Below are 14828 nucleotides of genomic sequence, written 5' to 3' on the forward strand. Positions count from 1 at the left end.
AGAAAGTGTATTATCTGGCGCAGGAGGAGAGTCTCCTAGGAGAGCTGGCCATAGATGATCCGATTACACTCGGCCGGTTCCTACTTTAGCTATTGATAGCCGGCTGCAGCTCACGTTATTACAGCACCGGTCAAATGCGCCGACTCCGCGGGCACGCCGTCCCGTGGCGCTCCGCTCCGTCAACGCGGGTCTGAAGTGACCGTGCCTCCAGCTGCAGTGTGATCAGCCCCTGAGTGGACTCTACTGCTGCAATATTGTGTGTGTGTGTGTGTGTGTGTGTGTGTGTGTGTGTGTGTGTGTGTGTGTGTGTGTGTTTGTTTATGTCCGTGTGTGTATACGCGCGTGTGTGTTTATGTCCGTGTGTGTGTGTGTGTGTTTATGTCCGTGTGTGTATACGCGTGTGTGTGTTTGTCGGTAAGTGCGGTGAGGGCTGGCTAGGAGCCCCTCCGCCTTTCAGCGGAATTATTTGCTGAAGGCGTCCGTGGCGAAGCTCGGCCAAGCGCTCCGCCCGCCAGGATCAGACGTCTGGAGGCTCCCGAAGGAGCCCGCATGAATATTTATGGCCTGAAGTATTGCAGTGCTGCAGTTGGTGATCAAACACGCTGTCCTCCACGCGCACGCACACACACACCCACACACACACCCACACACACACACACACACACACAGACCTTATTCCAGATGACAGGCAGGCTACCTGGCTGATTCACTTAAACACACACACACAGTCGCACACATTATTCTGATTTATCCAGATGTACAGGCAGGGTACTGATTCGCTGAAACACACACACCCACACACACACACACACACACACACTCACAGACCTGTCATGTGTTTGCAGGTGAACGGGCAGTGTGCTGGACACACGGCCATGCAGGCGGCCAGTCAGAACGGTCACGTGGACGTCCTCAAGCTGCTGCTGAAGCACAGCGTGGACCTGGAGGCCGAGGTCAGTAACACACACGCACACGCGCACACACACACACACACACACACACACACAGACCTTATTCCAGATGACAGGCAGGTTACCTGACTGATTCACTTAAACACACACACACCTAGTTGCTGCCAGTATCTATTTCTTGCCAACTAGAATTTTATCAGGTCGCGCACCGCAACTCAAAATGTTCTCATAAGCAAATATTGACCAGAGGGAGCCAACATTAGGTGTAACAGTTTGAACATTTCATATCACGGCTTTAGTGACCAAAATGACCGCGGTTATCAGTATTATCACGGTATTGTTAAAATATCCTGAAATGGTTCAAAAGGTACTGATACACACACACACATCACTATTATTCTTTTTCAGTCATTTTACTCAATCGCACACACACACACACACACACACACACACTTTTTCTCAATTGATACTATGCCTCTCTTCTTTCAAGTGAAACTAAACGCTGGGCTCACGACCAGCCTACGAAAGCAGAACGCGCAGCGTCTTTACAAGAGTAGGTTACACCGAAAGCTTCAGGTTACATTATTGACACAAGCTATTAGCAAGTTAGACGGACAAACCGTGACTTTCCCATCCATCCCAGAATTCCCACATGCTCGTTACCTTCAGACTCAGTCCTCTAAGAAGGCGGGTCAATCTCCGCAGCTCCGCCTTCCGCCATGCTCGGGAAGCAACAACGAATCCGCCTTGACGTCAGACAGTATTTACCGTGGTAATGCGCTAATCAAACACGGCTTTAATGATAAATCATTTTGAGACGGTAATACTGACCGTCGGGAATTTTTACCGTGAGGGAGCATGGGGTTAGTGAACCTGTGTGTGTGTGCTTGTGTCTGTGTCGGCGCCGCTCGCAGGACAAGGACGGCGACCGGGCGGTGCACCACGCGTCCTTCGGCGACGAAGGCTCGGTCATCGAGGTGCTGCAGAGGGGCGGGGCCGACCTGAACGCCAGGAACAAGCGGCGCCAGACGCCCCTGCACATCGCCGTCAACAAGGGCCACCTGCAGGTGGTCAAAACCCTGCTGGACTTCGGCTGCCACCCCAGCCTCCAGGTACGGCACACACACACACACTCACACACACACAGTATCGGGGTTAACGCGTTAGAGGGCGGGCGGACGGCGGTGACTGACCGGATGTCGCCCCCCCCGCAGGACTCCGAGGGAGACACGCCCCTCCACGACGCCATCAGCAAGAAGCGGGACGACATGCTGTCGGTGCTGCTGGAGGCGGGCGCCGACGTCACCATCACCAACAACAACGGCTTCAACGCGCTGCACCACGCCGCCCTGCGCGGGAACCCCAGGTAGAGCGCCGCGCCGCCATCTCTCTCCGGAAGTCTGCTTTTGATATGTCTTTTTTTATGTGTTTTTATTATTATGATTATTTTTTGATCATGCCCTTGCAGTGGATTCGGGTTTAACGGGTTGCAGTTTCCGCCGCGAAACACCTCCTCCGCATGGCGTGTCTTTGTATCGGCCGCGCTCCGCCGAGAGTGTGTATATGTGTGTGTGTGTGTATGGGCTGTGGGAGAACCCCCCCGCGCGGGTTCCGCGTCGGCGCTGCGGCGCTCCTCGACCGCGGCCATTTCTGTCCCCACCCAGTCCCCCCCCCCCCCTCCGTGACAGGCTATTCTCGTCCTTCACGCACGAGAGGACGAGCGGAGAGCTTAGACAGACTGCGGTCTACTGGGGGGCGCGGGGGGGCGGGGTCTGATGGCTGATAAGCCCGGGCCGTAGAGGTGGACGGGGGCCATCCACCTTTCACCCCCCCCCCCCCCCCCCCCCCCTGGGTGTTCCAGGAAAGTCAGCAGCTGTCCCTGAGGCCAGGGTCCCGTCCCTGTCCCCCTGTCCGCCTGTCCTGCCGCGGTCAGGCTGACTGGAGGGACGTCCGTGTCACCACCCCCCCCTCTCTCTGACACACATTCCGCTGGCGCCCGGACAAGCAGGATTGGGGTCAGAGGGTTGTGGAGCAACCTGGCGCTCCAACTCTGTCTGGCCCTGGCCTGGTCTGCCAGCTCCACACACACACACGCGCACACACACATGCACACACACACACACACACACACACACTGATAGATAGCCAGTTAGAGGGATAATCTGGGCCGCAATCAGCCATGAGGCTGACATTCTATTACCAGCCCGGTGCTCAGAGATGCATCGGAGTCATTTTTCATAACCGCCATGATTCTTTTTTTTTTCTCTCTCTCCCCCTCTTACTAGTCATAACATCAAAAGACGGGAGACAAATCTTTCCACTTAAGCGCCCTGGTGAACCGCGCGCTGCTCTGTTCAAGGCAAGGCTGGAAGTATAGAAGCAAAGTGGTCCCCTATAGCGGATTATACTGACCCTAACCCCCCTCCCCCCCTCCCCCACCTCCACTCCCTCTGCCGTCCAGCGCATGTGACATCACGGGCCGCGCGGTATCGACTCGCGAGGTGAAAAGGCGCCGGAGTCGGCGTTTTATAGCGCGGCGCCCCCGGCACGGCGCCGCCTTCAGAGCCACCGAGATGTATGTCGGGCCGCCGCAGTCCGGCCATTTACTTTTATTTCGCGCTCGGGCGCCCGCGGCGTCGCAGAGGGCCGGGTCTCCGAGGCGAGTGTCCGTCCCCCCGCCCCCCCTCCCGGCTGCAGCGAAAGCACTCGGAGGGCCGCGTTTATTTTTGTGCTTGTGGGGAGCCGCCGTCACGACTTGAGTGTCAACTCTCACGGCAGGCGGTGCAGCAGAGTCGTATACCTGAAGAGTTCCCTCAGCGGGCGTGTTAAAATACTCTGCCACCCCCCCACTCCCCCCCCACCCCCCCCCAACGCCAACTCTGAAGCTGTTAACGCAGCGTCTGTTTGTTGTCGAGAATTCAACAGCCCAGCCTCAGTAATGACGTTCCGGCTGGGTTCCTCCCTCTCGTCGTTGGGCTCGGGGAAGCGGTCGGCCAGTGTGTGTGTGCGCCGCTACTAGTGCAGTTTCTATGATGTCAAAACCGCTCTGTGTAAAAGCCCCCCCCCCTCCCCCCCCGGTATCACTGGTTGTCCTGCAGTATTGTCTCTTTCTATAAGGCACCAGATATGACACACACTAGGAGCTGGAGGAGTGTGTGTGTGTGTGTGTGTGTGTGCGTGTGTGTGTGTGTATGTGTGTGTGTGTGTGTGTGTGTGGAGACACACACCGGGGCCGTGCGAGCGCGGGCAGGCCTTCCGGGGGCGGAGTAGCCGTAGTTAAAGATGGCGGCGCGCAGGCCGAGGGCAGGTGACGGATGGGGGACGACCGTGCGGAGTTTGAGACGCAGAGACAAATCAACCCCACCGGCGGGGGCCACGCACTAATGTGGCAGCCACGCCATATATCACCCCTCTCATTACTCACACACACACACACACACACACACACACACACACACACACACACACACACACACACACAGAAACGAGCAGCAGCTTTTTACTGTGCAGGAGGCCTAAATGGTTTGTGTTACAATTTGCTCGGTGGGTAATCGTGCTGTTTGGGGAAGACTCGGATGTTCCACTTGCCGGTCACGTGCGCGTGTGTGTGTGTGTGTGTGTGTGTGTGTGTGTGTGTGTTTACCGCAGCCTCTGGCTGCGAGAGGGGCTGGTTCGTCTCAGCGGTTCTCCTCCTCTGCTGGGAGGCAGTAGTTGCTACAGCGCTGTAAACAGTATGATTAATATCCCCTGACTCACAAACGGCCGCCGGCCCCGCCCCTTTAACAGGGACACCCCGCACCCCTTTAATTCACCCACGGGCAGGACGCCCCCGTACGGTATAATCGGATCACCCGGGGCGGGGGATCGGGACAGCGTCCCCTCCCGGGCTAATGGCTCGGCCCAGCTAGCAGAACTAATGGCGAGCGCCGTAATGGCGGCCGTCATAATTATCGCGCCCGGGGGAAGAGCGTTCCGGGCCCCGCGGAGAGAGAGACGGGACGCGTAGCGGCGCTCGCTGGCATGTCTGGAATCAGGAGCGCCTCCCCGTCTCTTCTCAAAAACACTCAGCGATTAGTCTAATCTGGGAGACTGGGAGGAGCAGGAGGAGGAGGGGGGGGGGGGGGTGTGTTGCTATTTGCGCGCAACACAAAGGTGTATCAACGGAAACGCTATCAGCCACTCGAGCGGCGAGCGGCCCTGGTTTGTGTCGGGTTGGCGTGCCTGACCGCTCACTCAGAGACTCGCCCAGGCCCCGCGCCATTCACATCAGCGCCCTGTTTTAGTCACGGTCGTCCGAGCTGCCGCGTGATCTATAGCCACCGCGCCGTAGCGCTATTCTTTTAGGGTGTGTCTCGACTTGTCTCTGTCTCAGCTAGTCTCACAGGTCAGTTTGATATGAGCATGCAGGGAACGCCAAGTGTGATGCAATGCTGTACGTGAGAGAGAGAGAGAGAGAGAGAGGGAGGGAGACTGAGTGAGGGAGGGAGGGAGGGAGGGAGGGAGGGAGGGAGGGAGGGAGGGAGGGAGGGAGGGAGAGTGAGTGAGTGAGTGAGAGAGAGTGAGATGGAGAGAGAGAGAGAAAGGGAGAGAGGGAGAGAGTGAGTGAGAGGGAGAGAGAGAGAGAGGACAAGAGCGATGACAAGATGCAGAGAGAAGGGTCTCTCGGTTTGATTTGCCTGCCTGTACTGCGGCACTGGCTCGTGTGTGTGTGTGTGTGTGTGTGTGTGTGTGCGTGTGCATGTGCGTGTGTGTGTGTGTGTGTGTGTGTGTCCGTGAGGGGGTCTGCTCCGGTGATTTGTGTGTTCAGTTGTCGTCCTCTGGAGCATCTGGCTCTCATCTCCCTCCTCTTCTTCCACCGTCTCAGGCTCCAGGAGGAGGGGGGGGGGCATAACTCGTCGGTGTGTGTGTGTGTGTGTGTGTGTGGGTGTGTGTGGGTGACTACTCCCTTCTTCCCTTTGCAGTCCTTAGAACACTCAGATCTGCACTTTTAAGCAGTTGTGTCCGCGTCCACCCCACACCACTGTGTAGGCCTGTACCTCCCCCCCCAAACCCCCACTCACACACCCCCCGCCACCCCCACCCCCCTCTCCTCAACACCACCACTACCCCACCGTGACTAACTGATGTCACCCCACCGCCGTCCAGACGGTCAGAGGGGCCGTCCGGCGCGCCCCTGCCCTGCTATTTTTAAAACGGACGCCGCCGACGAGCGCGCCCGGCCGGAATACCAATCTCCGGGGGGGGGGGGGGAGTGAGAGAGGGTCGGCGACGAGGACAGTCAGAGAAAAGAACGCGGAGCGACACCAACACCAGGAAGCACGTCTCTCTTCGGCTCTCTCTTTATTTGTCAGGAAACAAGGGACAGGGTTCAGCATGGAACATGACACTCAGATCAATAATCACTCACAGGCTGTGGAAAACGTCCAGGGGGCCGAGGCTGAAGTCATTATGGCACACATGTCCAGATTGTAACACACAATTATTATCGAAGACACGCCTTGGACAGGAGGAGGGGGGGGAGGAGGGGTGGTGCTTCCTGTAGTCATCAAAGCATAGCTACAGCTGGTTGAAGGGGACCAAATCCATTCAAGAGGTGATTTGGTTCCATTTTACCAGCTTTAGCAAAGCATTGTGGGTCGGCGGGCCCCGGGAGGGGCCTGTCGGGAGGAGGGCGGGGCCAGGCGTCCTCCTGACCAGTCAGCAGAGCCAGGGAACCAACCGCTGGAAGCAAGAGAGAAGACAGCTCACATGTGAACAAACATCACCTGGCAAGACGTGTACTAGCGGAGGGAGAGATAGACTAGTGTCCAAGAAGCCCTTCTCTTATATCCTTGACTATTCCCCCTGCATCTTCCACTTACTACATACTAAAAAATGAATAGTGTGCATATATATATTTAGTGTATGTGTGTATATATATATATATATATATATATCCTGGGTATTTTTCGAAGTTGTGTTTTCAGCTCTCCCAGAGAGTGAGAGGGATTGTTTCCTGAGGAAAGGGCGATGATGGCGTCTCGGTGCACTCGAGTCAAATGTCCCGGTGTCATGTAGCAATTACAGGCTCTGAAGGATGGGCCCGCCGCGGGCACGCCGCTGCTCAGGTCACTGTGACGGCCGACACACACACACACACACACACACACACACTCTCCCGCAGGAGCACCGGGCCCCGCGTCAAGTCACAACTCTAATTCGGCACGGCCCCAAACCCCCCATCCGGACGACGCGATCGGTCGGCGTTTTTTGGACGGCGGCTTTTCTTCGGCGTCCTTCCCCCGCGCCTTATCGGCCGTTCGGCAGCGGAGAGAGTCGCTCGCCCGGGGTGTTCAGCGACAGCTGAGGGACAGACGGGGCCGGCGAGAGGGAACGCGGAGGTCAGCGCAGAGCCAGCTAGATATGGCACCGCACACACACACACCCACACACACACACACAGGGTAGAGTCAGATGGTCGGGCAGCTGGCCGCCCACCTCGTCCGCTGGCCATAACAGGGCAAGAGCAGGAGGACGACAGGCCCAGGGTATTTGATAATGTCAGCATCTGCTGCGCGTGTCACTCAGGCATGCGGGCGGCGGCCGGGGCGGCGAGGTCGGGAGGAAGCCGGCGACCCGGCAGAGACGGAAGCGGGCGACACTCAGCTAAGAGATGTCTCGACCGAATAAGAGACAGACAGACAGAGACACATGGGGGACAGGCCTGGACAGAGACACCAGGATAGGGAGTTGGACAGAAGATTGTAACGGCAGGTTAAGTCAAGAGTTCTCGTTTTTGGTCTCCCAAGGTCTGGCGTCGTTCGGAGACTTCTAGACTCGCTTGAATTATTCCAGCACTTTTGTCCTCACGACTCCAATATAAATTGCACTGAGGTAAAAAAAGAAAAGAAATAATGTATTATTAAAAAAAGGACAGGTAGGTTACAGATCCCATTCCTTCCTACCCGGGGTTTAAATCTCGAGCGTTTCTTTCTCCCCCCCCCTTCTGTCCAGATGTCGCCGGAACGGGAAGGCAGACCGTCAGCGTTAAGAACACTGCCCGAGCCCCACGCCGTTCCTCTCATGTATGGCTAATGGAATAAGTCCTAGCGCCACCCTCGGCATATTAATCAAGCCACAATGGAGTGTCACGGCGCGCTTCATTAGAATATTCATACGGCGCCGGGGCGGCGCGCACCCGCTTCCCACAGCCGCTCTCCTGCTCGCAGGCGGGCGTTTTTTGCTCTACGAGCTCGCCTTTTCCCCCGAAGTTACGGTTTTTGATTTGGTTTGAAGCATTTGGTTTGATGAAGCTGCTTCTCCGGAAGTTTCTTTTGGATAATTAGGTAGCCGGCCATCCGTCGGGATGGAGTTTATCTAGCTAGCCTGTAGGCCAGGGCCTGTCTGCTAATGAACGTTTGTTAGTTTTTGACCGCGGCGCGTTGTCTGGTCGTGGAACACTACGACAGACACTTTGTTCAAGTGGAATATTACTACCTGGAAAACGAGCAGAGCCTCTAGTCAGAAGAAGTGCAGCAGGGGTTAGTGTGGCTGAGAGGGGACAGGAGGACCAGGGGTTAGTGTGGTAGAGAGGGGACAGGAGGACCAGGGGTTAGTGTGGTAGAGAGGACAGGAGGACCAGGGGTTAGTGTGGTAGAGAGGGGACAGGAGGACCAGGGGTTAGTGTGGTAGAGAGGGGACAGGAGGACCAGGGGTTAGTGTGGTAGAGAGGGGACAGGAGGACCAGGGGTTAGTGTGGTAGAGAGGGGACAGGAGGACCAGGGGTTAGTGTGGTAGAGAGGGGACAGGAGGACCAGGGGTTAGTGTGGTAGAGAGGGGACAGGAGGACCAGGGGTTAGTGTGGTAGAGAGGGGACAGGAGGACCAGGGGTTAGTGTGGTAGAGAGGGGACAGGAGGACCAGGGGTTAGTGTGGTAGAGAGGGGACAGGAGGACCAGGGCTCAGGACATATCTGTGGCTACTGGGGGACGGGGGGCCAAAGAGGGAGAGAGAGGGAGAGAGAGGGAGAGAGAGAGAGGGAGAGAGAGAGGGAGAGAGAGAGAGGGAGAGAGAGGGAGAGAGAGAGAGGGAGGGAGAGAGAGGGAGAGGGAGGCTGGGTATTAGAATGGGTGAAATTGCTAGATATGAATAGCAGGCCATGCAAACAGCCACCTGCCTCTCTCTGTCTCTCTGTCTCTCTCTGTCTCTCTCTCTCTCTGTCTCTCTCTCTCTCTCTGTCTCTCTTTCTCTCTCTCTGTCTCTCTCTCTGTCCCCTTGCCTTTATTTGTTTGAAGCAGTCAGTCGACAATTGGAATCAGCTGACGGGCCGAAGTCGACCCTGATCCTGCATTGTCACTTTTCGATGGCCTAATCTGGCGGCCGTGTGGCCCAGCAAAGCATTTGGCAAGCATAGCAAACATGAACAATGAGGACAGGAATCTGGGTAGGCGGTCGGGGGGGGGGTCAGAGGGGTTGGTGGAGGGGCGAGAGGGGGTGGTGGGGGTGGGGGGGGGCATAGCTGGAGCAGGGTTAACACAGCAGCCATATGATACAGCACTGGGGTCGGGCCAGCCTCTAGCGGCGACGGCGGCCCGGGCGCCTCTCTGATCTGCCTCCTCAGCAACTCTCCCTCGCTCAACCGGCTCGTTCGCTTATCGTTTAGGAAAGAAAAAGGAAACGGCAGAGTTTTCGCCCCGATTTGCCTTCCCCTGCCTCCTCCCAGGCCGCCGTGGGAGGAACCGGCAGTGAGATTATAGTATTAAACTCCCCCCCCCTCCTCCTCCTCCTCCTCCTCCTCGCCCCCCCCCAGCCCGGCGCTAAGTTGCAGCTGGCCACCAGTCAAGGGCCGTTATGCAGTAAAAACCCCCACGCCGATGAAAGGAGGCCCTGTTGGTATGGCGATGTCGCAGGGCGGTTAGTCAACCTTTCAGCCGGCGGAGGTGAGCGAACTCCCGGCGCCACACACAGAGAGAGAGAGACGCCACACGCCACGACGGACTGCGCCCTACATATGCTGCTGTCTAGATATAGACACAGTCGCTCCTTAGAAGTGACAGGATGGCTCGGTTAGGGGAGGGGGGGGGGGGGGGTTCTTGCTATATCAGCCAGTTTGAGAAAGTAGTAAGTTACTGCAGTGAGACTGCCCAGAGACAGTATAGCCAATGTATAAGTTCTATACCACTTGCATTCACTCTCTCTCTCTCTCTCTCTCTCTCTCTCCCCCCCCCCCCTCTCCCTCCCTCCATCTCTCTCTCCGTCCGCCATACTTGCGTACACGCCCGACGCCGCCGGCGCGTTCACAATCTCCACAGCAACACAGATGGTCACACGGCAAGAGCCCATAGCGTGCTCCCTTCACCAATCAGAACAGTCCTCACCCCAGAACAGTCGTCACCCCGCGCGGTCTCGCGCCTCGCCAGGGATACATACTTCTTTACATTCCATAGCGACCATATACATATGGGTACATAAAGAAGTATGGACACCAAGCAGGCAAAGCCAGTCCACACACTCGCGCCATCTGTCACAAGGTGGGAAGACATTAGTAGCAGAAAAATGAACAGATTGGGCGTTTCTGTGTGTTTTTTCGTGTCCTCACCGTCCCCAGAATGTAGTAGGAGCGTGGCACGGCGTCATCGTAAGGTGACTTTGAGCGTGAATTCAGATCAACGCTCAAGCCACCCCCCCCCCCCCCCCCCCCCTCCTCTCAGCTAGCCGGCAAGCCAACCCCCCCCCCCCCCCGTTCCTCCACGCAGATCAAACATGTTCCAGTCCATACCATAGGAGATTGTCCTGGTGACCCCAGCTGTCCTCCACCAAAACTGGGAGAAACCATTCGGAGCAGGGGAGGGAGGAATAGGAGCTTCCAGGTTCTTTTTCCTTTTTTTTTCTCTCTTTTTTTCTTTCACACAGCAGCAGAAGGTTGTCCTTGTCTTCAGGAAGAAGGAAAAAAAAACGAGGAGGAGGAGATAGAGGTTGGGCAGAAAGCGGCGAAGAAGAAGGGTGACTTTTTTCTCCTTCAGCAAAGTGTCCTTGGTAGTGGCGAGCCTCCTGGCCACCTCTCCACGCGCACGCCGTGGTCCTTGTGTCCTGGGAACGAGGGGCGCAGCTAAACACAGTACTCACTCCCTCGTCCCCCCCCCCCTCTCTCTCTCCCTCTCTCTCTCTCTCTCTCTCTCTCTCTCTCTCCCACCCTCTACCCCTTCTCCCTTACTAGTATGCACCTCCCTCCCTCCCTCCCTCCCTCCCTCTCTCTCTCTCTCTCTCTCTCTCTCTCTCTCTCTCTCTCCCCCCCCCCCCCCCCCCCATGCCTTCCCTGTCTCCTGTATCAGCTCCAGTCCTCAGTGGCGTGTGTGTGTGTGTGTGTGTGTGCGTGTATGTGTGTGTGTGAGCGCCTGCTGATGTTTGAAAAACCAGGGGGATCCAAGTGGAACAGGAAGCTATTGTGCGCAGGATTTGGGCTTTAGGCTCACAGGCAGGCCATAGGTCACATGCGGAGCGCTAATGCCCACTCAGCATTTGTGGATTGGCCCTGGGTGCATCGCTGGTCCCTCCCACCCCTCTCTCTCTCTCTCTCTCTCTCTCTCCCTCTCTCTCTCTCTCTCCCCCTCCCTCTCTCTCTCACTCCATTCTGGTTGATCTGTTCTTTTTACCCTTCTTTCTCAACTCCACCTCTTTTTTTCTGTCCCTGTAGCCTCACCTGTCTATGTTGACTGTGGGAGCAGCTGTTCTATGGGTGGGAGTGTGTGTGCGTGTGTGTGTGTGTGTGTGTGTGTGTGTGTGTGTGTGTGTGTGTGCGTGCGGAGAGGAAGGGGGGCCATTGATCAATAACCATTTGCATGGTGGCATGAAATGTTCAGTGAGTCTCTAATGAATCTTTACCCCAACCCAACACATTCCACAAGTCAACACCGCCCCGACCCCCCCCCCCCCACTCACACACACACACACACACACACACACACTCCCCCAGCTAGCAGGCTAGCCTCTCCAGGCTGAGGGCAGAGAGAAACGGGAGGGGGCTGGTAGCCCCCATGTTATCTCCGGGCAGCGCGGAGAGCGCGGGGAGGTTTTAACGGCGGAAAGCCGAGCGGTGGTGGTGACAGTTGTCCCCCGGCGCTAAAACGGGGGCAGGGTTGGGGGAAGGGGGGAGGGGGGGTCGGGAGGTGCGACGTCCCGTTTAGGAAATGTCACAGCCGCCCGAGAGGGTGAGCAAGCGGGGAGAGAGAGAGAGAGAGGGGCGGGCGGAATTCCTCCCGCCGGGGCGAGCTAGCGAGGCGAGGGCCGCGGGGGAGAAGAGCGCGAGCCCCCCCTCCCTCGTCCCGTCCCGGGGGGCCCGGGGGGCTGTAGCCCAGCGCCGCAGTGCTGTGTGCACCGCCTGCCCCCACACCAGCCAGCACACACACACACAGACACACACACACACACACACACAGAGAGAGAGAAACTGGGTTAGCACCTCTAGTGCTCCGGGTTCAGCCAGTGACACACATCTACCCCAGCCAGCCCATACTGTCCCCCCCACCCCCCCCCCCCCCTCCTCCTCCTCTGTGTTAATAGACTGACACAGCTGTGCACCGTCAACTCAACCCCCCCCGCCCCCCCACAGTCAGTTCAGAAGTGGCGTCCCGCCCGCCTCTCGTCGTCCCGCTGCCTCGTCATCCGTCCGACAGCCATCGGCGTCCGCGGGCTGGAAATATACGACGCGTCCCGAAAACTTCCCCCCCCCCCCCGCCGTCCGTGGAGAAGATCATGGCGACCCCCCCCCCCAACATACACACACACAACCAAGGTCCTAAAAAAAAACAGCGGCCGGCCAAAAACGGGAAGAGAAGAAAGATGAAGAAGAAGGAAAAAAACTTCCCATCAGATATTGTATCCGTCCGGCGGAGTGGGGGTGGGGGGGGGGGGGGGGCGTCCGATGCGGAGGAGGAGGCGTGAAGCGGGGTGGGGTGGGGTGGAGGGGGGGGGGGGTAGTCTCCCTCCACGCCAGCGCGGGTCTGAGTTAGAGGAGGTCCGCCGTCAGATCGAGCCGCGGAGCCTAACGAGCCCGAGGAGCTCTGCTGGCGCTGCGACATGTCCGGACCGTACCGGCAAACGCAGGAGAGAGAGAGACAGAGAGAGAGGGAGGATGAGAGAGAGACGGAACGAGGGAGAGAGAGACCGAGAGAGAGCGAGGCAAAAAAAAAATCCATGTGGACGACGGCAACTTTCCCTCGTTTCCTCCGTCGGCGCGCTTCCCTTTCCTCCTCTTCCGTACTCTTCCTCCTCCTCATCCCCCTCTCTCTCGTTCTCTCTCCCTCTGTCCGTCCGTCCAGCGAGCAGAGAGCGAGGCGCGCGGGGAGGAGAAGCCCGGAGGCGCCGCCTGGTTAAGTTCGGTCCTGCCGGCGCTGCAGAACAGTAAACCCCCGCGTCCCCCCGCGCGGCCGGCCACGCGCTTAATAACCGACCGCCGAGGAGGAGGAGGAGGAGGATGAGGCGGGCGGCGGCGGCGGACGGCAGGGCCCCGTCGGGGGTGAACTCCCCTCCTGAAAGTAGAAGAGGGGGGGGGGGGGGGGCACGGTAGGGAGGGGGGGCGGGAAGCATATATTACCTGTCAGATCAGTTTCTTATCCGGGCTGCTCCTCCTCCTCCTCCTTGGCGAGGAGCAGAGCCGTAATGACCTAGCGAGCGCTCCAGCTGCTGCAGCCGTCGCGTGTGTGTGCGACCGGGCGCACGCCTGACTCGCTGAATCAGCTTCTCTGATTGGGGGGCGGAGAGGAGGAGGAGGGAGGAGGAGGAGGGGAGGGCGCCAGAGTCAGGGAGGGGAGGGGAGGAGGAGAGGTAGGGGAAAAGAGACGCCCGCGCAGAAGAGAAGCAAACATGCGAGCGCACTCCAGCCATACCTTAGGAGGGGAAGACATTGCGCTGACATGGAGCGCCGGCGCTTGAAAAACGGGGTGGGGGGGGGGAGGAGGAGGAGGAGGAGGGGGGGTCTCTGCAGCACTCGGCTCTCCATCATGTGCATTCACACACCCAGAGAGAGAGAGAGAGAGGGGGAGAGGAACGGAGGCCCCGGTCAACAGAGCAGAGCCGGGACGCATGGAAGCCCCTCCCCCCTTATCCGTTCAGTCGACGCGCGCGAGGCGTTAAGGCCTTAGTCGCGCGCCGAAGGTCGCTCAGACGCAGCCCCCCCCCCCCGTTTTTTGTTATCCGGCGCTCGGGAGAGGGGGGGCGGGAGGCGCGGGAGCCGCTTTCACGCCGCTCACACGCCTCCTCCAGGCCGCCGCCGTCGGCGCCGTATCCTTGTAGAGGAAAGTGCTATTTTTGAGACGTGCGTGCGCGGGGGGGGGGGGGGCGGGGGCACCGGTCGCCAGCGGACGCGTGTTGAGTTCGGGTCGCACGCCGGTAGGGTCGTCGTCGTCCCCCACCCCCACTCTCCCCTCCCGCGGAGAGAAGGTCAAGGTCTGGCGAAGGGCGTGGCTGTCGGGCGCAGGGGACGCTGACGCGGCGGCGTATCAGGTCAGCGAACGAGCCGGTCGGTGTGTGTGTCTCCTTCCTCCCCCCGACCCACACATACACACACCTCTCCCTCCCCCCTCCCTCGCGGCACTGAGCTGAACGCCGAGCTCTTTATGGGCCGGCCAGGCATCCGAAACACGCACCCGTCCGACGGTCGCTGGGTCCTCTCCAGTGTCTCTCTCTCTCTCTCTCTCTCACCACCTCCCTGACCATATTTGGTCAAGCGGCGCAAAAAATAGTCCCCGCTCAGCTCCCCCCCCTCTAACATAAGCCTTCAGCAGCTGTTGGCCGCGGACTCCGGGAAGCCCCACCCCCCCCGCCCCCCCCCCCCCCAGCCTGGCCCGCCCTATCGATTCCACCGTCCTGCAAGGCGAGTAGCGCTAGCCGCGGCACGCTAGCGTCTCCACCCCCCCCCACCCCACCCCCCCCCTGCCATTTG

The 14828-nt window shown here is 58.6% G+C and overlaps 1 protein-coding gene across 1 annotated transcript in view; it reads left to right on the plus strand.

The window, feature by feature from the left end:
• Positions 1-14828, plus strand: part of mib1 (MIB E3 ubiquitin protein ligase 1) — a 51053-nt gene that overhangs the window by 16286 nt on the left and 19939 nt on the right. The window contains 3 exon segments of the mRNA XM_084458467.1: positions 846-953; positions 1826-2023; positions 2126-2277. Of these exon segments, the coding sequence (XP_084314593.1) occupies positions 846-953; positions 1826-2023; positions 2126-2277 (458 nt within the window).

The sequence above is a fragment of the Borostomias antarcticus genome, assembly GCF_949987555.1.
Source record: "Borostomias antarcticus genome assembly, chromosome: 24".
NCBI lineage: Eukaryota > Metazoa > Chordata > Actinopteri > Stomiiformes > Stomiidae > Borostomias > Borostomias antarcticus.